Raw genomic sequence first — 22879 nt, 5'->3', positions numbered from 1 at the left:
ACCTCTTAAGGAACTGTAATGCATGAAATCAAAGCCCCTCTACTACTGCAGAGACAAGGAGTGCAAATTTTGTTTTTTGTTACAGGACAACTTTTTGAAAAAATACAGTGATGAGAGTTTTGGTCTTTCGTTGGAGTAATAATGTCTCACTGAATTTTAAAAATCCAAATTAATCAAAACCTTAATTCCCAAACTTAGTTATATACTGTAAATATTTCTCTCTTTTAAAAAAAAAAAAAAATGATTTGACAACTAGCAAAGTTTGAGCAATATATCCATAGTTCTCTGTGCCGCCTGCATAGAAATGCCATTTAAATTACAAAATAACACAACCCTATAAACGATTAATTGTTTTGTACATTACCAATTAATTAATAAATTAATGATATACCATTTTCCCTGAAAGCAAAAAGTATATTCCACCTCCGGATGGTGAAAATTTTTTTGTTTTTTTTGTTTTGTTTTTTAGAAAAGTCTTATGAATTAATAGCAATTATAAGCAGCTGTTTTTGTGTTTTTTTGTTTCTTTTAAAAGAAGGAGACCAATTTGTTTGGTAAAGTGGGACATCATTTTTTTTTTAAATCAATACAAAAAATAATTCATTGTAAATATATAATATATATTTATACATATTTGATTATATTTACATACATCCAGCGTTATATACTGCATTTGTGCTCTGTAATTGTGTGTCAACATATATTTTCTCCAAATATTACAAAATAAACAAGGAAGGCTGACCCAGTGTTTGCCTCAAGTTCAACTGGTCCATGAAAAGTAGAAAGTGTGTTGCAGCTTTCGGGCTCAAGCACCCACCCAGCAACTTGCGTCCATATGCGGCCCATAAAATTCTTCTTCTGAAAACTGTTTGGAGGTCCAAAGTAGAAAATGATTTCCATATGCTCAGGACACATTTCGCAATTTGGGGTCTGTTTTGGTCCCTACATTTCATATGTACAAACAAAAACCTTGTGTGTTTGAAGGGAGACTCAATTTTCACATGGTAGGTAGACATTCTTGTATCTGTATTCCTTGTTTAGAGTAGAAGAAGGTTCTTTTCATGTTTTAACACTGCCGTTTATGTGTTGGTACTTAGGAAGGCAAGGTTCATAAGGCATTGGATCGGAAGAAAAAACAGAATCATCTCCTGAAGAACAGGAACTCCTAGTGTCGGGATAACTAGGTGAATACTGCTCCAGTGGAACACTGAGGTCTAGATATTCCTGTAAGACAAACCAAAAATAGCCACAAAAGTAAGTTCCACTGTATTCCCTGATTCAGTGGTGATGTGCCACATATATGTTTCATGAACTAGAAGGCTACTCTATGTTAAGAAAGATGAGTCATTTTCAGAACTGACTGTTTCTTACACAGCTCATAAAACTAGAAGTCAAGGAGAGGAGTGTGAAAAAGAAACAGTCTTCCCCAAAAGGACTTCTGAGACAGATGTGTCAGTTCCAACAACATCAGCTTTAACCACGGCTGTTGAAACTTATATACCAGCCACATCAAAAGCAGCCTTTTAGCTTACGATGATAAAAATGAAATTTCACCCTACACAGAACTATTTTTGTTCAGCACATGGAAATGATTTGCAGAGACCCTTTCATTCCGATATCCATTTAAGTTGACTATTTTGTGCTTTATGATATCATATTTCAATTTTAATATGCACAACAATTTGAACCAACTAGCTCAAGCATTATCGAATGAAATGAGACACTTTAATCCAGCACACTCTATTTTTGCTCATTGTATTCACCCCTGCACCAATATTTGTGTGGCACAATCAACATGGCAGGTATTTTGTGCCAATTCCATGGAATTTAATCAATTCCTATCAAAGTAGTGCTCTTGGGCAGCTTCCATTCATTTCAATGAGTGCTGCTCAACAGAACTTCCCAGTGCTTGTGTCCACTGCATCTGAACAGAAGCATGACCAAAAAAAGAAAGAAAGAAAGAAGAAAGAGAAGCAGTATCAGCTGAATTCAAAGAACTACAGAAGTTCTAGAAACAACAGTTCTGGCAGGAGAATAAAGTTATTTTCCTTGAAATGCTTCTCTTTCAACTTCCACAGGGCAGCTGTATTCATTTAAATGCAAGCTCCTCATTTGCTAAACCACAGGTTATGATTATAAGATGAGAAAAATCAATTAAATAAAGCTGCTTTTAACAAATTTTCTGATTAACTAAAAACAAAACAAAAATGATGAATACTCTTATGAGGACAATGATGAATTCACTATAAAATAAAGAGGAGCAAAACATGCACCCGGGGGGGGGGGAACCAGCTATAGGACACGTTTGATCTAACATTACTTCCAGATCCCATGGAATTTTTTTTCCATGTCTGGGCTCTGTGATCTCTGTGTCTATTCAGAGACAATATGAATCTATCTATAGGCATGGGGTTAAGTGATGGCGCCTCCACTATCAGTGGCAAATCTCCCATTGACTTCAAAAGAAGTCATTTCCTCAGTATCAATTAGTATGACAGCTTTTAAGAATATGACAGAACAGGAAAATTTCTGGCACAAATGGAGAGAGGAAGCTATTGGAACATCTAAAGATATCGTATCCACGTGGTTCTGATTCAACAGACCTATATATTCATTCAGGAGCCATTCACACGACCAGTAGCTAATACGGTTTTCTATGATCAAATGAAACAATAGGCTATCCCTGTAAGTAACACACCACCCAGCAAAGGTTGAAGGAGACTCTCCATTAGTCCTTTGAAAGAGAATTTAAGTTATTGCTTGATTGTGAATCTGTTGTGCTAGTTTTCCAACACTGCTATTTCTCAACTCTTTTTATTGTTAAAACAATAAATCATAAAAAGACCATAAATGTAAACTTTTTCAGTGTAAACCTAAATTCTTTAGACACACACACACTCTCTCTCTCTCTCTCTCTCTCACACACACACACACACACACACATATACCTTAGCCAACTACCTCCTTCTCACATTCCCTGTAGACTTCAATGTTTTAAACATAATGAGATACCAGGAGGAATTTAACATACACTGTCCTTTTGTTATGTTGCATAAATTCAAGCGCACCATGAATGTTTTTAAAGAAAATCAGAACTTTCACTAAGGGTGCATCCGCACAGTAGAACTACTATATTCTGATGTATCAGGATATTCAGTGTTTCATAGCATTCAGCCTAATCAGTATTTGAGGAGTGAGAGCTTTACTCACCTCATTAGTTGTGAGAGTGAGGATTCGATCCAAGTCTTCCACAAGTTGCTTAAAAGTAGGTCTCTGAGAAGGCACAGCATGCCAACAATCTCGCATCATCATGTAGCTGTGGAAACCAGCATTGCACTGTGTTATGTATCAATGCAACTTCTACATTCTCAATACTTTATTGCTGCTCAACATAAAGTGGGCTGTGTTCACATGCTACACTTTAGCAGGGTCTCTAAACTTTTCGGCCAAAGGGCCACATCAAATATCTGGCACAGTGTCGAGGGTTGGAAAAAATGTTAAATATAAAATTTAAATTTAAATAAATACATTAGAGAGGAAACTTAGATGAATGAATAAAGGAATGTTAAATGCTCTGGTTGTGTTTGGTCAACTGGGCCAGAGGCTCTCAGGGGATCAGAGGCTGGCTGCGGGTTGGATAGAGGATCGCCACGGGCCGCATTTGGCCCCCGGGCCGGGGTTCGGAGACCCCTGCTTTAGGGTACAGAGCTCTTTGTCATAGAACACATACCTAGGAGAATTTGGGTTGAGAACCGCCATAGTTCTCATCTACAACTTCCATTTGTATTTATATATATCATCATTAGTAATAATTTTAGACACATTATACCTATAAATAATGTCATAATTGTCATTATCAACAACCTTTTCTAATTATGATTGAGGTTACTTACTGGAAATAATTTAAACAGCAAGGTAAATCAAATGTAAAGGATGAGGTCTCTTGTTATCTGGTGTGCTCCCTGGGGCATTTGGTGGGCCGCTGTGAGATACAGGAAGCTGGACTAGATGGGCCTATGGCCTGATCCAGTGGGGCTGTTCTTATGTTCTTAACAGAAGCACGTATCTGATCACAGCAGATATTACAATGGGCCTCATAGAAAATCCTCTATTTGAAATTTGTGCCAACTTATGAGATGGGAAGGCCGGCACAAGGACATGTACCGGCCTCCCCATGCCAACAGGGGCCCCAGTCTTGGTAAGTTTGCGCTGACCTTTCCAGGCCAGCGTAGGGGTCAGGGGGGTGAGGGAAAGGTGGGAAGGAGGTGTTTTGGGATGAGGGGAGGGCGGGTGGTGGTTGGGCCCATGGGTGGGCAGGTGGGGAGTGGGAGGTGAGGCCAGGAGCCAGCACTTATGCCGGGTTCTAGCCCTGTTCCTGGGCTGTTCAGATTTGTGCCACCTCTTTAGGTGGTGCAGATCCAAGTAGACCCATTGGGGCTGCTGTGGCTCTACTTGGGGTAAGGGGAATTATTTCTTGCTGCCTCAGGTCTTCTTGCCACTGGCCTGCCTGTTCTAATGCAAGTTAGGATTTCGCTGTAAGGTTTTTAAAGATCAGGGCTCATACATATGCAGTACAAAAGATAAAATGTGTTCTTCAAGTTGTCTGGAAAGGCCTTCAGATTGTACCGCAGGTGGCTACACAGTAAGAAGTCATGAGTCCAACTACTGGTGACAAGGTGAGGTAGTGAACTCTAGGCGGTGTTTACCAGGGTCAACAAGTGACTTTGTAAGAGACAGCCACAGGAACTATGGAAGTGCTTGAAAAGATACATTGTGAGGTCATGGGCATTTAAAAAATTATATATAGTCCTCATCAGTTGAAGCAAACCAGGGCCTACTGTTGATGGCTCTATGGCTGAAAGAGGCTGAAAGATAACTAGGATGAATACTTCCAACTTAAAAGAGAGGCAGCCCAACTCTGAGCTTCCAGGTGTCCACTGGAGCAGCAGCACCAAAACGGCTACCGCTGTAGCCAACAAACGCCAGGAAGCAGCCCGAGGTCTGCTTGACAGAAGGGGATGAAAGGGGAACACCCCAAGCGCCACAATGGGGCTTCTCAAGTCTGTGCCGGTTTTTTTTTCTGGTGCAGACTTGAGAGACTCCGTGTCAGGCCTTCAGGCCCAACAAGTAGTTCAGGATCCAGTGGAGCAGAGTCTTATTGTAATGCATGACAGTTCTCCCATAGAAATCTATACTATATGACTGTACAGTGACCCGTGGCCCAGCAAAAAAATTTCTTACAGTTCATTGGTGCAATTAGCAGGCCTGTCCATTCGGTGCCCTTCTTTAAGCAGCTTAAAAAGCTCCTCCACTGGAATTCCAGGGTATGGCGACCCTCCTAAAGTGAAGATCTCCCACATTAGCACACCAAATGACCATCTAAGGAATAACAAAAAGGGATAAAAATGTGACCAAACTGGATGTACCAAAGAACAGCATTGACAAATTTATCCTCGAATAACGCAAACTATAACTGCTTCTTGCATCAGCAGTAAAACGTGTTAAAGGATACACTTCTACTGATCTTTGTGTGCTTTCCCACATTTCTCATGTCAGTACACGGGTGAAATAGCAGGTGTCAACCTGCCTAAGTATTTATCATGCATTTTATGGGGAACAATGTAATCTTTTGGCTGAGGAAATAATTCATGATGAAAAGGCACCAAACAGAATGGCAGTGACACAAGTCTACTGCACAGATTAAGCAGAGCTGGCTTCGTAAACTGCCTGGGAATAGTATGTAAATTACTCTGAGCTCCTAACAATAATAAACATGTGATGCTACTAAAACTGGATCTAAATAAGAGCATGGGCTGGCAGTCTTTGGCCCAGATGTAAGCAAGTTGATCTAAGGTTACAATCTTAACCATATATACTGACAAGGAAATCAATCTAGTCCACTCAGCCATTATTAAAGGCAGGACTGGATAAGGCAGAGGCATCTAGATAAAGTGTTGACTCAGACTCCATCTCTTAGGCTATGGAAGCTGATGTGCAATCATTACATACAGCTGTCAGGTCAGAAGCAGGCCAGCTTAGACTTTGATTATGGAGGGGCAAATATGGAACTGGAAAGGGGGGAGAAACAATTTGTGAAGATGACTATATAAGCTTTGTGGAGAAGCCACTTGCGACTATGGTCTTTTTCTTGTTGCTCCTCTTGTTGCTACTCAGATACTAGTGATTATGGTGGCAATACACTTTGCAAACAAATAATAGATTTTTAGGGCTGACAATTTAAGAAACAGAAACTTTGAATCTGAAGATGCCCCATTTAAAACATTGCTTTGGAGTCATACATCTGTTTAAAAAGAAAGGTTCAAGGGAAGGAAGCTTCCGCACTGACAAGAGGAAGTTAGTGTTTTCCACCTTTCATGTGCTCTCAAGCCAGCAAGATTAGTAACAGGGCACTGGTTTGCAGTCTTCCAGAAAATCCTCACTTTCTAAGGCCATCTCTGACTCTCTTGTCTGTTACTTGGAAATGAAATGGCAACCACGAGTTTCAGAAAGGCAAAGAGAGTAAGCTTGAGATAAAATGTACCAAAACCATAAGCAAGATCAACAATACTGCTGAGAGAATGGGTGAGACAAGAATGATGATGCAAGTAGCACCCGTCTATTTTGGTTCTAAAACCTACGCATTATGATATATCTACGTAAAAGACAGGAAAAAAATTCTTTTTGCTTAAAGAAACAAACAGCAAGAAAATCTGCTGCAGTTTTTTAACCAGCCAAAATAAAAACCTGACTTGCACTAAATTAATTTCCTTTGCTGAATTAAAGAAGACGATAAAAGGTTATATGAAATATATTTTAATCTGAGGAATTTATTTCTATTGAATATCATTCAATTGCACTGCAAAAAACCCTGTAAATTATAGGAACCTTCTAAGACGAAGTTACTTACACATCACTTTGATGTGTGTACACTCTGTCAAATAGAGCTTCTGGTGCCATCCACTTTACAGGGAGCCGACCCTGCATGTACAATAGAAAACCCAAAATGTGGTTAACAAAAGGGTTACTGTTCACAAGTCTATTTCAGCAATGAACTTGGCAAAGACTAATTCAAACTGCAATATCAACAGGATGATATTAAATCAAAGTAACACATAGGTCTCTAGAATGTGATAAAATAAGCTCTCCCTTTATTAGGTACCTTGATTGATTAATACAGTAGTAATTCCCATTGCATGGAATCAGAATTTAAAATCAAAGCATTTAGGAACGAAGGTTATCAGAAGGTTATCACCCTCTCCCAAGGCACAATTCTTTAAACTTCAGCCCTGTACAGAAACCACAAAATGTCAATAAAGTTTTAATTGGGTACACTAGAGTATACTCTGAACTAGGGAATGCAAAATATGGAAACAGACCACCTGTGATCATAAAATGGGTGGGTTTCTTTAGTCCTTCAGTGGCTCAGCATCCATATCAGCCCCGGATGTCCATGGATATTTTTGGCTTAGCAAGACAAACACATTCAGAAACGCAATATTTCAAAATGAATCAAGCATGGGCTTATAGAATGCACTAAAGAAGCCCATTATTACAAAAATGAACAGCAGCAGGTTTCTATATTTCCTCCCTTCATGCACAAGAGGAGGTGATTAGAAGCTTCTGCTTCTAGTTCATGACAAACCACAGCATGCTCTTTTGTACAAATACAACAAACTGTGGTTCGCACAAACCAAGATCAAAGCTGTGGTTTAGAAGCCTGGTTTGAGAGTATAGTGTGGTTTAAGCAAATTATAGGTAGCTAGATTAGGGGAAAATGATGGCTTGCTGCAAACTAGAAGTGAATGCTTCTAATCTCCACCCCCAAGCATGAAGGAAGGAGAAAGGTGAGGAAGGAGTGCATGAGCCCAAGACTCACTGCAGATCCGCATTATAACAAGCCATGATTTATCATTACATCTGAACTGAAGCCACAATTTAGGCCTCCTAAATTTAGGACTGTTTTCTGTGCCAAATGTATAGTAGTTTCAGAGCAGAGTAGTATAACTTCAGAGTAGTTACAAGCAGCTGCCCATAGTAAGGTCATACAATAGGAATAAGGAGCGCATACATTTTAACCAGTGGATTGCCAAGTAGGTCACAAAACATCTCTGAGACCAAAACTGAGTTGTGGGTAATGTAAGACTTCTGCAAACTAAAACCAAATGTTAGCAATTACATAAGGGTGCATTCCACAAAATCATCCATTGATTACAAAAAGGCACATTTATATTTATATTCAGTATCTAGCTAACAGTAAAAGAATGTGCTACAAGTTTCATGGAAGCCATAAAAAGCAAAGGCTAAACCTTATCCTTTAGAAAGCATCATGTAACACGTACTCTCCCAAGCAGTGTAAGCAGATAACCTTCCTTTCCTAGTAAAAAGGGGTTAGGAATCCTTACACACTTGCCTATTATTTTCATTTCTTTGATTAAAAGTTAGGCTGCTGTACAAGAAGTCCATTAGGAATACATTTGCCATACTTAAATGCACCACTGAAAGAAGATACTGGATCAAGCGATAAGACTGCCATCCACTTACATTAGTGGTCTTTTTATAATAATCTATATTGTTGATGTCTCTGGCCAACCCAAAGTCAGCTATTTTCATGACGTTATTTTCAGTTACCAAAACGTTCCTCGCTGCTAAGTCTCGATGGATGCACTGCAGAGAAAATATTAAAATATGAATGTACTGAAGTGAGGGCATGCAAACCACCTGTAATCTGATTCTCAGTTACTGAACATTTCTTAGATATCCAAATTCACATGCCAGTGTAATCCAATGAAAAAAATACTTATGCTTGAACATTGTAAATGTCCTCTGGACAATAAAGATAAAGAGAGATTTGTCATGATCCAAAGGGTTTTGAGGACCCCCAGAGTGTGTGGGGCAGAGAGAACTTCCCATTTTCTGCACATATCAATGTCTGCTTTCCTACAGAATAACACAGAACATCCCTATACTGGCATGGCAATAGACAATGGGTACAATCCAGAAGACATAGCTGTTGCACACAACTGCTGGGCAAGCCGCAGTTACAGAAGCCTGAGCCAAATATCCTGCATCTGTGAATGCCCAGCTCAAGTTCAGCTGGTTGCATGTATCCACGCGCAGAACCCAGCACTGAGCACATCACAGAAAATGTTGGGGGAAAGTGACATTTCCAGAAACTCACAAAAAATGAACCCTTCACCTAGAAGCAGGCAAATAAGTCCAGAGCCTGGTGGTTTTCACGTGCAAAATTTTTAAGCATCTAGCAAGTGCCCAGAGATAATGTGGACTACTCCTTAGGGCCTAATCCTATCCAATTTTCCAGCACTGGTGTAAGCACAGTGCAGCCCCGAGGTAACAGAACAAACATTCCCTAACCTTAATAAGGCCTCAGTGACTGTCTCCCCACCACAGGAAGCAGTGCATGCCCTATTGGACTGGAAAATTGGATAGGATTGGGCCCTGAGTCACTAAACAATATGTGAATAGTCCCTTAGTAAGACATAGTCAAGATATTCAACTGTAGAAACATAGTATTATAAATTATATCACTAAAAAAGAAGGGAGCACAAGGACTATTTGATCTAACCTCCCTTGGACTGAGGCAGGACTTTCTATACCTAAGCCATATCAGAAGAAGATTGAGTCATGTTAAGGTCTTCTAAGATGATGATTTTACAGCTCTAAACATTCCTATGTACCGACTTTTTTTCATAAGAATCAATTTAAATTCTTCTACCTATTAAACCTGTTGATTTTATCTCCTGTCACTGAAACACAGACCTATTGTTTGCTGTGGTACCAATAATTATTTTCCACCTTCATCATAGTGAGAGCATTTCAAAAATGTGAAGATTACGATCAAATCCCCAACCTGGTGTCTGCTAGAGAAATCTCTTGGAAAATATATGTGAGACTTACACCTCAATTTTATGCTGCAAGAGAAAGCCCTCCTTCAGCTGAATAAAATGTTGTGTAGTTCAGTGTCCTAAATTGTATCAAAGTCTGCTACTGAAAAAAATTTCACAAATATTTTCACTATAAATCCCATTAGTATGTATTTAACGCATTTAGCTTTCCAGTTGCATTGGCCTGAGAGGATTCCAAGCTAAGACACCAATTCAGACTGCTTTTCATAGGAAAAATAAACAACTGTACTATCAGAAACAACAAATTAAAGCATACTATACAGTCTAATTCTGAAGCCTGAAATGTGTTGAGTCCCTCTAAAATACCTAACATGCATGCTGTCCTTTAGGAACAAATCAAGTTAATACAGAAAACCAAAACTTTGTGGAGTTATTTTCTTGCTGCTGGAGAATGTTAATAATGAAATTTCAAAGTGGACTCCTACGATTTAACCTTTTTTTCCTTCACGTCAGCACCTTTTGAAAATGTGCAATTGACCTTTCTTGACTCAGAAAGGAAGTCCAGCCTGTTGATGGAAACCATAACTCGGTTTAAGCATTTCTGTCATGAGCAATAAAAAGGAGCAGAAAAGAAAGGCTGTGATGCATTCTATGGGATTTGTGTCCAGAACAGCTACTTCATTGGGACAGAAATGTAGCTCTTTTATTGATGGGCATTTTAATTTGAAATTATTATGTCTTATTTTATTTGTGATAATCTGATCTTAGCCACAAAGCTTAAATTTATCTTTAAATTTACACTGCAATCCTAGGTGGGTATGTAAAGGATTGTAACCTAAGAGCTCAGTCCCAGGATGTTCTAAATCCTGCCATTGGGAAATAGTCATGGTGGCCCCTTTAATGCAAGGGAATAATATTCCCTTACCTGGGGGCTTGCATTGCCTGGGAAAAAATCCAACTGAATTCAGTGACGCTTACTTCTACGTAGACATGCATAGGCTTCAGCTGTAAGTCCCATTAAACTCAATGAGGCTTATTTCTGAGTAGAACTACCTAGGGCTGCATTGTTAAGAACATAAGAACAGCCCCACTGGATCAGGCCATAGGCCCATCTAGTCCAGTTTCCTGTATCTCACAGTGGCCCACAAAATGCCCCAGGGAGCACAGCAGATAACAAGAGACCTCATCCTGGTGCCCTCCCTTGCATCTGACATAGCCCATTTTTAAAATCAGGAAGTTGCACATACGCATCATGGCTTGTAACCCGTAATGGATTTTTCCTCCAGGAACTTGTCCAATCCCCCTTTAAAGGCATCCAGACCAGATGCCATCACCACATCCTGTGGCAAGGAGTTCCACAGACCAACCACATGCTGAGTAAAGAAATGTTTTCTTTTGTCTGTCCTAACTTTCCCAACACTCAATTTTAGTGGATATCCCCTGGTTTTGGTGTTATGTGAGAGTGTAAAGAGCATCTCTCTACCCACTTTATCCTTCCCAATGCGTAATTCTGTACATCTCAATCATGTCCCCCCCCTCAGACGTCTCTTTTCTAGGCTGAAGAGGCCCAAACACCGTAGCCTTTCCTCATAAAGCAGGTGCCCCAGCCCCACAATCATCTTAGTCACTCTCTTTTGCACCTTTTCTATTTCCACTATGTCCTTTTTGAGATGTGGTGACCAGAACTGGACACAATATTGCAGGTGTGGCCTTACCATCGATTTGTACAATGGCATTATAATACTAGCCGTTTTGTTCTCAATACCTTTTCTAATGATCCCAAGCATAGAATTGACCTTCTTTACTGCCACTGCATATTGGGTCAACACTTTCATCCGCTTGTCCATCACCACCCCAAGATTTCTCTCCTGATCTGTCACAGACAGCTCAGAACCCATCAGCCTATATGTGAAGTTTTGATTTTTTCCCCAATGTGCATGACTTTACACTTACTTACACTGAAACGCATCTGCCGTTTTGCTGCCCATTCTGCCAGTCTGGAGAGATCCTTCTGGAGCTCCTCACAATCACTTCTGGTCTTCACCACTCGGAAAAGTTTGGTGTCATCCGCAAATTTAGCCACCTCACTGCTCAACCCTGTCTCCAGGTCATTTATGAAGAAGTTGAAGAGCACCGGTCCCAGGACAGATCCTTGGGGCACACTGCTTTTCACCTCTCTCCATTGTGAAAACTGCCCATTGACACCCACTCTCTGTTTCCTGATCTTCAACCAGTTCTCAATCCAGGAGAGGACCTGCCCTCTAATTCCCTGACTGTGGAGATTTTTAAGTAGCCTTTGGTGAGGGACCATGTCGAACGCCTTCTGGAAGTCCAGATATATAATGTCCATGGGTTCTCCCGCATCCACATACCTGTTGACCTTTTCAAAGAATTCTAAAGGTTTGTGAGGCAAGACTTACCCTTACAGAAGCCATGCTGATTCTCCCTCAGCAAGGCCTGTTGGTCTATGTGTTTTGAGATTCTATCTTTGATGAGGCATTCCACCATCTTACCCAGTATAGATGTTAGGCTGACCGGCCTATAGTTTCCCAGGTCCCCCCTCTTTCCCTTTTTAAAGACAGGTGTGGCATTTGCTATCCTCCAATCTTCTGGCACTGTGGCCATTTTGAGGGACAAGTTGCATATTTTAGTCAAGAGATCAGCAACTGCATTCTTCAATTCCTTAATAACTCTTGGGTGGATGCCATCAGGGCCCGGTGACTTATTGATCTTTAATTTATCAATGAGGTCTGAAACATCTTCTCTTTTAACCTCTATCTGATTTAATTCCATGGTCAGGAGGGGCCGTTCGGGCAGCAGTATCTGCCCGAGGTCTTCTGCCGTGAAGACAGATGCAAAGAACGCATTCAATTTCTCTGCCATGTCTAATTCTCAATCTCCACTTTCCCTCCCTCACCATCCAGAGGGCCAACCGCTTCTCTGGTGGGTTTCCTGCTTCTAACATGTTTGAAGAAGCTTTTATTATTCCCCTTAATGTTGCTGGCCACGCGTTCCTCATAGTCTCGCTTGGCCTCCCGTATCACCTTCTTACATTTCTTTTGCCACAGTTTATGTTCCTTTTTATTCTCTTCATTAGGGCAAGACTTCCATTTACGGAAGGAAGCTTCCTTGCCCTTTATGGCCTCTCTAACTTGGCTGGTTAGCCATGCAGGCACCCTCTTGGACTTAGTCAAGCCCTTCTTCCTCTGTGGTATACACTTCCGCTAGGCCTCTATTATTATTATATTAACAGTATTTATATACCGCTTTTCAACTAAAAGTTCACAAAGCGGTTTACAGAGAAAAATCAAATAACTAGATTTGAGCAACCTTCATGGTCTCTGTAGAGACTGGACTCTTTTTACCTTCCCTTTCAACCTCCTTGTAACCAGCCTTCTCATTTGAGGGAAGTCCACTCGTCCGAAGTCAAGGGTTTTTGTGAGAGATTTGCCCAGTATTCTTCCCCCGACGTGCATGTCGAAATGGATCGCAGCATGATCACTGTTCCCCAATGGCTCAGTAACACTGACATCTCTAACCAGGTCCTGAGTACTGCACAATATTAAATCCAAAGTCACCTGTCCTCTGGTGGGCTCCATGACTAGCTGCTCTAAGGCACAGTCATTTAGCATGTCAAGGAATCCGGTCTCCTTTTCGTGACCAGAACACAAATTGACCCAGTCAATATGAGGATAATTGAAGTCCCCCATGATTACAACCCTGTCCCTCCTTGTCACCTCCCTGATCTGTTTCCTCATTTCAAGGTCCCCTTCTGGTTTCTGGTCTGGAGGACGATAGTACGCCCCCAGTATTACATCACTCCTCAGGCCTAGTAATTTAACCCACAGAGATTCTATGGAGTCGAACCCACCTTCAATCTCTACTTTGCTGGATTCTATCCCTTCCTTAACATAAATGGCCATCCTCCAAGCCATCCCAACTGTAGAGTTTATAGCCCGGGATTGCGGTTTCCCACTGATTCTCCGCATTCCACCAGGTTTCTGTTATGCCCACTATGTCAATGTTTTCCCTTGTCACCAGACATTCCAGTTCTCCCATCTTCGCTCAGAGGCTTCGTGCATTTGCATAAAAGCATTTGTACATGGAATGCCCCAGGATGGGCTGCTTATTAGCTCCATTCTCCCGGAATCCTCTCATTGTGCCAAACCGTCTATCACATCCCATCACGCTACCATTCCCAATTTCTTCTCCTACTCTGCCTTTACCTTGTTGTTCTCTAACCTCCCCATCCCCATTGTTAAAAACAAAGTATGCACAAGAATAAAATGATTCAAATTACCGCAACACCATCCAATTCCAGAAGAATAGTTGTGTTATGACTTACAGCAAAAACAAGAGAGTCTTATAGTGACTTATAATCCAAACATGTTTTTTCATTAAATGCACAAAGTAGTCTGGAAAATTTGGCAGTGAAAAGAGAATACAGTGAAGTTTTGCTTAGTCATCTCAGTTCAGCAAGGGGGCTGTGGGGTCAAAGCAAGTTCCTGTGTATGCAACCCCTGCTGAACCCAGCACATTGCACTCACTTCTGGGATTGGGTCTCTGCATCCAGCAGTAGGGGATGGAGATATGGATCCTGATGCTAGATTTGGAACAGTATGTGCTTTGTTAAACCAATGGTCAGTACTATCTTCCATTCAGAACTCAAAGCCAGGTTCAAATGAGTAATGAGCCAGCTTTAGCAACTTCTAGAACAGGGGTGGCCAACCTTTCAAGTTCAAGACCCCTGGATCTTTAACAGTTGTGTAGAGCAGGAGTCTCTAAACTTTTTGGCCAGAGGGCCACATCAAATGTCTGGCACGGTTTTGAGGGTCAGAAAAAAATTTAAATATAAAATTTATATGAATATATTAGAGATGGAACTTAGATGTGTGAATAAATGAATGAATGGGCTCATTCATCCAACCTCTCTGGCCCTTAGAACACCCTCCAGATGCAACCGGAGTATAGTTCGAGTCATGTTTGGCAAAGTGGGCCAGGGGCTTCCAGGGGACAAGAGGCTGGCCGTAGGCTGGATAGAGGCTCGCCACGGGCCGCATCTGGCTCCCGCACCAGGGTTTGGAGACCCCTGGTGTAGAGGAGGGAGTTTCAGCAGGTGCAGCTTGTCATCTGTGACAAGATGACAAGCTGCACCAGTTGAAACTCCCTCTTCTACATAACTATTAAAGTTCCAGGAGCCCTAATGTTGAAAGGTTGGCCACCCCTGTACTAGAAGTACAGGTAAGCATGGGCTTATATGTGCTGCAACTGTACACATAGGGCAAGGCCTTTAAATAATATGACTACCATGTGGAATGTCAATATAGGTAAGTGCTGTTCAGCAGCCTCCATACAAAGGTCATAAATCAGCTTTCTGTCCCTTGGAGCCAAACAAGAGTGTCTGCACTCTGGGGAAACAAGGAAGGTGGGGAAACAAGGAAGACCATTCTTTTTTTTCTTTTTTTTAAAGCACCAGTCTTCTTCCCAGGCTGCATAGCAACACCATATTTAATAAAGAAATAGAAATATAATTTTAGTGCATGCTTAACTTACCTGATAAAATCTGTCATTTTTCCATTTGGGAAAAATGTTCTATTTAGCTCCATGTTCTATTTAGTGCCTCGCTGTCTCATTTGTTTTTCAGAGAAGAACAAGGCAAGCTGATCTTTTCATGGTATTTCAGCTCCTGGATGGCAGAAACACCCTGAGAATATCAACTCTCTTGTTATTTGTGCCCAATAAATGGCTCCCTGAGGAGAGGGGGTGAAGCTAGTGAAATACAAATACAGAGTTAATTGGAAAACAGTAACGTGCAGCCCTTACTGTGACTATTCCTTTCTGTTTTGTTTCTCAGTTATGATTCCTCTCTGCCTTGTGCAACATCCTACATTCTGCCAAACCTGCCATTCCACTGCTTCAGTTCTTTCTGGTGCTGGCACCAATTCAAAGGTGCCATTACTCCTCTTCTGAAGGAGGCCATATTGGCTTCCACATTTTTGTAGCTATGCTTCTGGAAGTGCCATGCTTGCAGATAAGACAATGTGAAGGGAATCCAAGGGTTTGATGTATTCTCTCACTGCATAGGAGGGTGCAGAAATACGATTCAACAGCTGTACCTGTACACCACACAATCACATCCTCTGCAATCCCCCTTGGTCACGCCTCTGTATCAGCAGCTGTATATTCCCTATGCACACAAATCATTCTCACTAGATTGGGATAAAAATGTTTCAGTTTCTCAGAAAACCCAGTTTGGGATTGGTTCCCATTACTCTAGCATTCTAATAAAAACGACTTTCAAAAATCATGTGTCTATTTTTTGTTTGTTTTCAGAAATTAAAAATCTATAAAATAATATTGGGCAATATCATGACTTCTGACATCATGATCAACACACACACTAAGGCCAACACTATTTGTAATGTGTGCTACTAGGTAGTCAATTCTCTCCTCTACACCATATTCTCTTCTCCTTTCTGATGCTGTGGTCAGGTCAACAACACTACCACCTGCATTCTGCCTGAATCAGCACTAACAGAGCTGACCTTGAACCTCTGCTTACTCTATCTATTAAGCAGAGGACTATCATCTACTCACAGGGCTGCTTACTACAGGAAAATTTAAGGTTTACTTAATTATCACTTAAGACTATGGCAGACACTAACATCTGCAGGTCTCCAAAGAGTGAATATTGCAGTTATGCTGTTTCAGCTATTTTTTTTCAATAGACAAATATTTTAAGTGAAGACAAATGATTAGTGTATTCAAATAATTTTTTTTGCTTCTTCTTTTTGCCTGTTATCCAATAGTGGTATATGTAATTCCCTGGAAACCTTAGGGAAATGAATCTCTCTCTCATATTCACTATATTAGCAGCATGCCACAGACTTCACTTCACATGGAAATCTAAAGGTTATGAGTTTGTTGTCTGCTTGGCAAAGCTGCTCTCAGTTCAGTTAATCCACATGAATATTTGAAGTTATGAATCCAGAAGTTCATTTTGTGGAATTATTTGATAAAGATTGATTCCAAACCTCTGACTCCATCATAAACAGGAACTTTTAATATACATAACTTGGAGTTTGATTATTCATGTATATTGTATATTAGCTGCCAAATTAAATGTAGTACTTTTGTGAAACCTGAATGAACCACCCAGCTAGCAAAAATGCTTATTAATACATATTTTAAAAGGAGATGAAACCACTATTCAAATGGATTAGCTGAAAGTTTCAAGCAGGGTTTGACAATTTGTTCAGCACTCTGGACACATTTTTGCATCCAATATGGACATAATTTGCAAAATATTTCAATGTGCATGTATTAGCAAACCACATATGAAAATGGTGTGCAGTGACACATGAACAAGGAAATATCAGCTTTGGCTCTTGCCTAGCATTCACATGGGTGAAAATGTCCTGGTATATAATGGGTGAAAATGGGTGAAAGCGGTATATAAATACTGTTGTTGTTGTTGTTGTCCTAAGACTTTCATAACTAGGCAGGCTGAACAATCGACCTGCTATTACCACCCACAAATATTTTAGCACCACAACACAGACCATGAGCAGAGCCTAGGAATAATAAGATATAAAACCCTAACACATTTTGTCATCTGCCTTCATGCCTCTGAGACCTTCGGTCATGCAATCAGGTTGTATCCTGCAAATATGAAGACCACACATTTTCTTCATTATATAAATATGCCATAATTATATGATAATTATTTATCATCATAATACTGAGATGGTTCACCCATGGCCTTGGGGATGTAGACAATCCATGTGATACAGGAAGGAGATCATGCTTGCCTGTCTCAGTGCCTTTCTTATCTCTGCGTCTAGCAAATGCTCATGGGAATTCTAGTATAAAGCCAGCTTTACAATGAATTGGACCATTGGTCCAGCTAGGTTAGTACTGTCAACACAGACTGGCAGTGACTCTCTCAGGTTTCAGACAGGAATTCTTCACTGCCCTATCTGGAAATGCCAGGAATCCAACCTGGAACTTCATAATGTTTGATATAACATTGGAATAGAAGCTATATGTATAGAACACAGTGTACACAGGCCCAATCTGCTCATTCTTTAACCTCAAATTTTGTGGATTTAAGTTTATGTTCATTGGACACTATGACCTTAGGTCCTACTCTACTGTTATGGACAATACATGAACATCTGGAAGGCCCAGATATAGAGCAAGCGTGATCCCACTGCTCTATCACAGATAGTGTCTTCACTGGGTCACTTTTTAAGTGCAAAAAGCTTTTAACGGTTTTCTGTCTCAACCCAACATTTGCTATGGATATATAGATTGTGTAAAGAGCTCTCATGTCTACTGAAGGACCTCCTCTCACTTCAACAGAGGGAGCGCATCCAGGTATGTATTACTTTGCACATGTAAATCACCCAGTTGGAAAGAATGAGAAAGTCTACAAACGGAGAACCTCCTGAGGAGCAGAGAGACAGATGGCTGTGGGTCAAAATTGATGTCATTTATCATATGCAAAAAGGCTGATTTCTAGGTCCAAAAGATAATTTGAAAACTGCTAACCATCTTTTATGGCCTTCTAGCTGCACATTGCTCATGTCTGCACTGAAAAGTTAAGGAAAATATTCGTAAAACACTGGCTTACTTTTTGAGACGCTAAGTATTCCATGCCTCTTGCCAACTGGTATGTACATGACACTAAATCTTTGAATGTCATCTGCTCTTCAGGCACCCGGTTAATATCAAATGAATATTCCATTCCTGGTGGCCGCCTTGCTCGCAGATACTCTCGCAAATTTCCTTTGGAAGCATACTCAACAAGCACGTAGAGTGGCCCTTTAAGCAAGAAGATACATGACAAGAGAATGTAAACACATATGTGCAGTGCCACTGATCCATACAAATAGGACTCCTTGACTCATGGGAAACTTTCAACAAGAAATCATTACTACCAAACTCTCCTCATCACTAGTACCACTAGAAAATTTACAGCACTACTATACATGTCTACTCAGTAGTAAGTCCCATTTTGTTCATTGGAACTTACTCTCATGTAAGTGCATATAGCAGCAGTTCCTGAACTTTTTTTGACGGGCGGCTCCCTTGACCTACTTGGCCAGCCATTTTCAACCATTGTGCTGTGGCACATTGGTGTACCGTGGATGGTCTGCAGGTGTACCGAGAGACTTAGGGGAAGGGTAATTTGTTAGTAGGGCAACTGGGGGATGTGAGCTTCTTCTGCCTATGAGTGTGCCTTGTCAATTGGCAAAAAACTAATGGTGTTCCTTGACAATTTTAGCACCTTGTCAGTGTGAGAAAGGGTGAGAAAGATTAAAAATCGCTGTACTGGGCCATTGGCTGCAGCTCCCCATTAGTGCTACATTGTATAGTGTGGTAGGTTTTAAGGGAGGAGCCACAGCTCACAGTTCAGGAACCACTGGTGTATAGCACTGTAGCTTTAGTGTGGTACAAAAGTCTCACTCTCTTTAACACATACAATTCTACTCAGATGCCTTTGTAGACATAGATTTCACTTCTTTCTCCACACCTATATAGCTGCCTACCCTCCACCATCCCAAATCCCAGACCCCCACCACAAGAGCCAGCATATGCAACATGGAACTAGATAGACCAAGAATATGACTCAGTATACCCAGCCCCATCTGCTCCAATGCAACATAGCCCCAGCTCCACTAAAGCAGAAAATGCTGCCCCTTGCCACTGTTATTCAGTCCTAGAACATTTCAAAATAAATATATATACACAGTACATTAACAGCTCATTATTAACAAGACCCGTATGTTACATAAAGCAGCACTGATTTAATCGCTTCTACTAAGCAAAATCAAAATCATACTCACCCTCCTGAGTGCAAGCCCCAAGGAGGTTGATGATGTTTTTGTGCTTCCCAATCATTTTCATCATTTCCATCTCGGACACCAGGTCAGACAAATCTTTTTCTGTAGCGTCATCTGCAGAAGGCAAAACAAGTTCCACTCAGTACACCAGCTCAGTTGTTTCTTTGTCAACTACTGCTTTGATCCATTCTGCAATCCTTGCCGTCTCCTTGCCGTCATATTGGATATCCTGGCCATCATACTGGGAAGAGAGTGGCAGGGAGGCATGGCGGGGAGAGGAAGCAGGGCAGGAGGAGGGCAGGATCAGTGGAGTTCAGCTCCACCAGATCCTGAGCCCCGTTTCAGGATGTACAGCCTAACATAGGACTCTCTGATTCTGCACCAGCTTAAGAGCTGCCGCAGAATCAAGTAGCCCCATTGTGGGGCTACTAGCCTTACCCGGCAGAAGGGGATGAAAGCCTCCTTCCCCAAAGGAGCTGCTGCAGGCTGTCCGGCTGCGCATTGGGTGCCACAGTAGCCATTTTGGCGCTGCAGCAGCCCCACACAGCTCAGGTTTGGCTCCTCAACAGAAGGAGGCAAGAATAGCAGCATTCACAGATACAGAGGCTTTCCCCAGGGTAAGTGAAGTTTCCCTTAACCTCAGGAGTCCACTGCAACTGTACCCCACCATAGGATGCAGCACACGTCTACTTGGTGCAAGTGCATTAGTGGTGGGGATTTGGATAGGATTGGGGCCTTAATATATAAACAGTGCAAAGAATTTCACACGTATGCTCTTGATATAACTTTTACAACTACCTTGCTAAGGTAAGTAAGTAGTCCCCCCATTGCAGCTGAGGTTGAGAGAGAATGACTTGCATTAAGGCCACCTACTAAATTCCCGGCAAAGGCAAGATTTGAAGTAGGGAATTTCTGATTTTCAGCTCAGTCTCTTAACCACTACACTATAATTCTCTGTTATGTCACTAAATAACAGGCTAATCCCCACACATAGCAATTTATATTTCACACAATGGTAATTCTTTTGTAAATGGTCATTGCCTTTCTTTATGGCCAATCTTTAATCCTTTCTCCAGCATGACAGCTTCTTTCACTGAAGAATGATGCCTATTTGTTAACAAGGGCTGCCATTAAACAAACTAATGAATTATTTGTTTTCAAATTAATATCTCATTATAGAACTCATGATCAGCATATTTTTTTTAACATAGTATTGCCTTGCATAAACAATTCCTCTCCCTCTCTCTCTCTCTCTCTCATTAGAAGAAGGGATTGCATCTAAAGAAAGTTAGTCACTACTATGTCCTATGGAAAATAATTAAGGAAATTAATTAAGACTGTGATGGCTAACTTGTCTCATTGATTTTAATGACATTTAGTCATGACTTTTTTGGTTACAATCCTAGGTCAGGTTCAATCATTTATTTCCTAATGCATTGATTCTACAGATGCCTTTGAACCACTTTTAACCAACCAAACAGGACCATATGGACTCCCTTGTGGATGAAATCAAGAGAGGAGGAATAAACAGTCACAACAAGACTTTGACAAGCTTGTAAATATCCCTTGCTAAAGGTAAATAGGCTGTCAAAGGCTCAGTGCTGTATTGAAATCTGCTGAAGCCTGAGGTGAGCTAAGTGAACTTTGGCTCCACAAAAGAAACATTCTTTCACAGAACCTGCCACCTCCCGCAGTCCTCCCTCTCCCCATATTACCTTTCAACATTTTCACTGCCACGGTAACGGCTTCTTTTGGCCTGTCTTTGTCAATTCCCACCGCTTCTGCCATGACAACTTGACCAAAGCATCCTTCCCCAAGGGGCTTCCCCAGCGTCAACCTAGGGATGTAAACAGGGGATTAGCGCACAGACTCTGATGAAGGCAGTTGAACTTAAGAGCTAAAATAAAAAGATCCTTTCAGCAAAATATTCTGACTGGCTCAATTCATGGGGTATCACTTCATTCCCTGCTTTGTGCACACTCCCTATCAGTCTTTCGAGACACAAATTCTGTATGTGATTAAAACACACATGGAATAGCATCCCCAGATGTTTGCACTATCGGGATCTTGATTTTATGACTAACTCTAAGATGTGCGGCGCTCTTCAAATTGAGTGTGTTGCTCTCAGAAATGAAATAGCCACAAAAGTAGCATTAACAGCCCAATCCTAGTCAAATTTTCAGCGCTGATGCAGCCTCTTGATGAGGAGGTCTCCTTAACTGTCCCCTCACTGCAAGATGCAGCGCACGCCCTGTAGGCATGGCTGCATCAGCACCAGAAAGTTAGGTAGGATTGGGTTGTAAGGTATCTAAAGCTACTGTGAACTTTGAATATCACTTTGCTCTGAGACTTGGCTAATTTTTCCCCACTTTCTTTTCCAGCCAGACCACAAAGTTTGTTTATTTGTATACATTTAGCTTTTACTTGTTTCTATTAACTGGGCATTGGCATGGTTTATACATGAAAGGGTGATGGCCACACTCATCTGCAGACTGTGTGGTACAGATTATAATCTGAAGAGTAGAAGACATTACGATAGTAGCTTTTTAAGGCTACAATCTTACACACACTTCAGTTAAGTCCCAATGAAATAAATGAGATTTGCTTTTGAGTAGGCATACACAGACTTGTGTTGTAAATTACTTCTGAATAAGTTACATCCTCCCTTGCATAGTGACTTTGCTTTCTGAATAAACTATTTTAGGATCAGGACTCCTGAGAGGATCAACCCCCAGAATATTGTCAAAAGGATTTTTACAAAAAGAAAGCCATTGGACCCAATTTTTTTCAGCATGGCTCATATGAAAAGCATCCTAGGTGACAAAATGGATTCTACAAAATGTAATGGCATTTAGCATTAATTTAATATGCTGTTTTTCAACCCATCAATTCCTGGCTGTCATTTTTTAAAAGAATTATACAAATACTAAGGGCATCAATGTTTCAAAACTTTGAATCATGTTGATAAATGAAGAGAGCACCACATGAGGAGGAAATTACTTGGTTCCTATTTATTTTCCTATTTTGGTGAAAGCTGCAGGTTTACACATTGTAGAGCATGTGTATCTCCCCCCCCATCCCTGTACTTACATCTGCAATCAGATGTAAATCCTTCAACTTCATAGGAAAATATAGTATTCTTTACTTACAAAGTAGTTTGAGATAAGA

At 40.9% G+C, this 22879-nt stretch overlaps 1 protein-coding gene across 1 annotated transcript in view; it reads right to left on the bottom strand.

Moving 5' to 3' along the window:
- Positions 1 to 566: 566 nt before the first annotated feature.
- The window catches only part of FGFR2 (fibroblast growth factor receptor 2), a 139211-nt gene continuing 116898 nt past the window's right edge, over positions 567 to 22879 (bottom strand). The window contains exons 11-18 of the mRNA XM_066621940.1: positions 21427 to 21548; positions 19715 to 19825; positions 18499 to 18689; positions 8542 to 8664; positions 6908 to 6978; positions 5242 to 5379; positions 3211 to 3316; positions 567 to 1224 (exon numbers count right to left, since the gene is read on the bottom strand). Of these exons, the coding sequence (XP_066478037.1) occupies positions 1060 to 1224; positions 3211 to 3316; positions 5242 to 5379; positions 6908 to 6978; positions 8542 to 8664; positions 18499 to 18689; positions 19715 to 19825; positions 21427 to 21548 (1027 nt within the window). The 3' untranslated portion in view covers positions 567 to 1059. The remainder of the gene's footprint in view (positions 1225 to 3210; positions 3317 to 5241; positions 5380 to 6907; positions 6979 to 8541; positions 8665 to 18498; positions 18690 to 19714; positions 19826 to 21426; positions 21549 to 22879) is intronic.

Source organism: Tiliqua scincoides, chromosome 3, assembly GCF_035046505.1.
Source record: "Tiliqua scincoides isolate rTilSci1 chromosome 3, rTilSci1.hap2, whole genome shotgun sequence".
Lineage (NCBI taxonomy): Eukaryota > Metazoa > Chordata > Lepidosauria > Squamata > Scincidae > Tiliqua > Tiliqua scincoides.
This window is presented reverse-complemented; position numbering and strand designations above follow the sequence as displayed.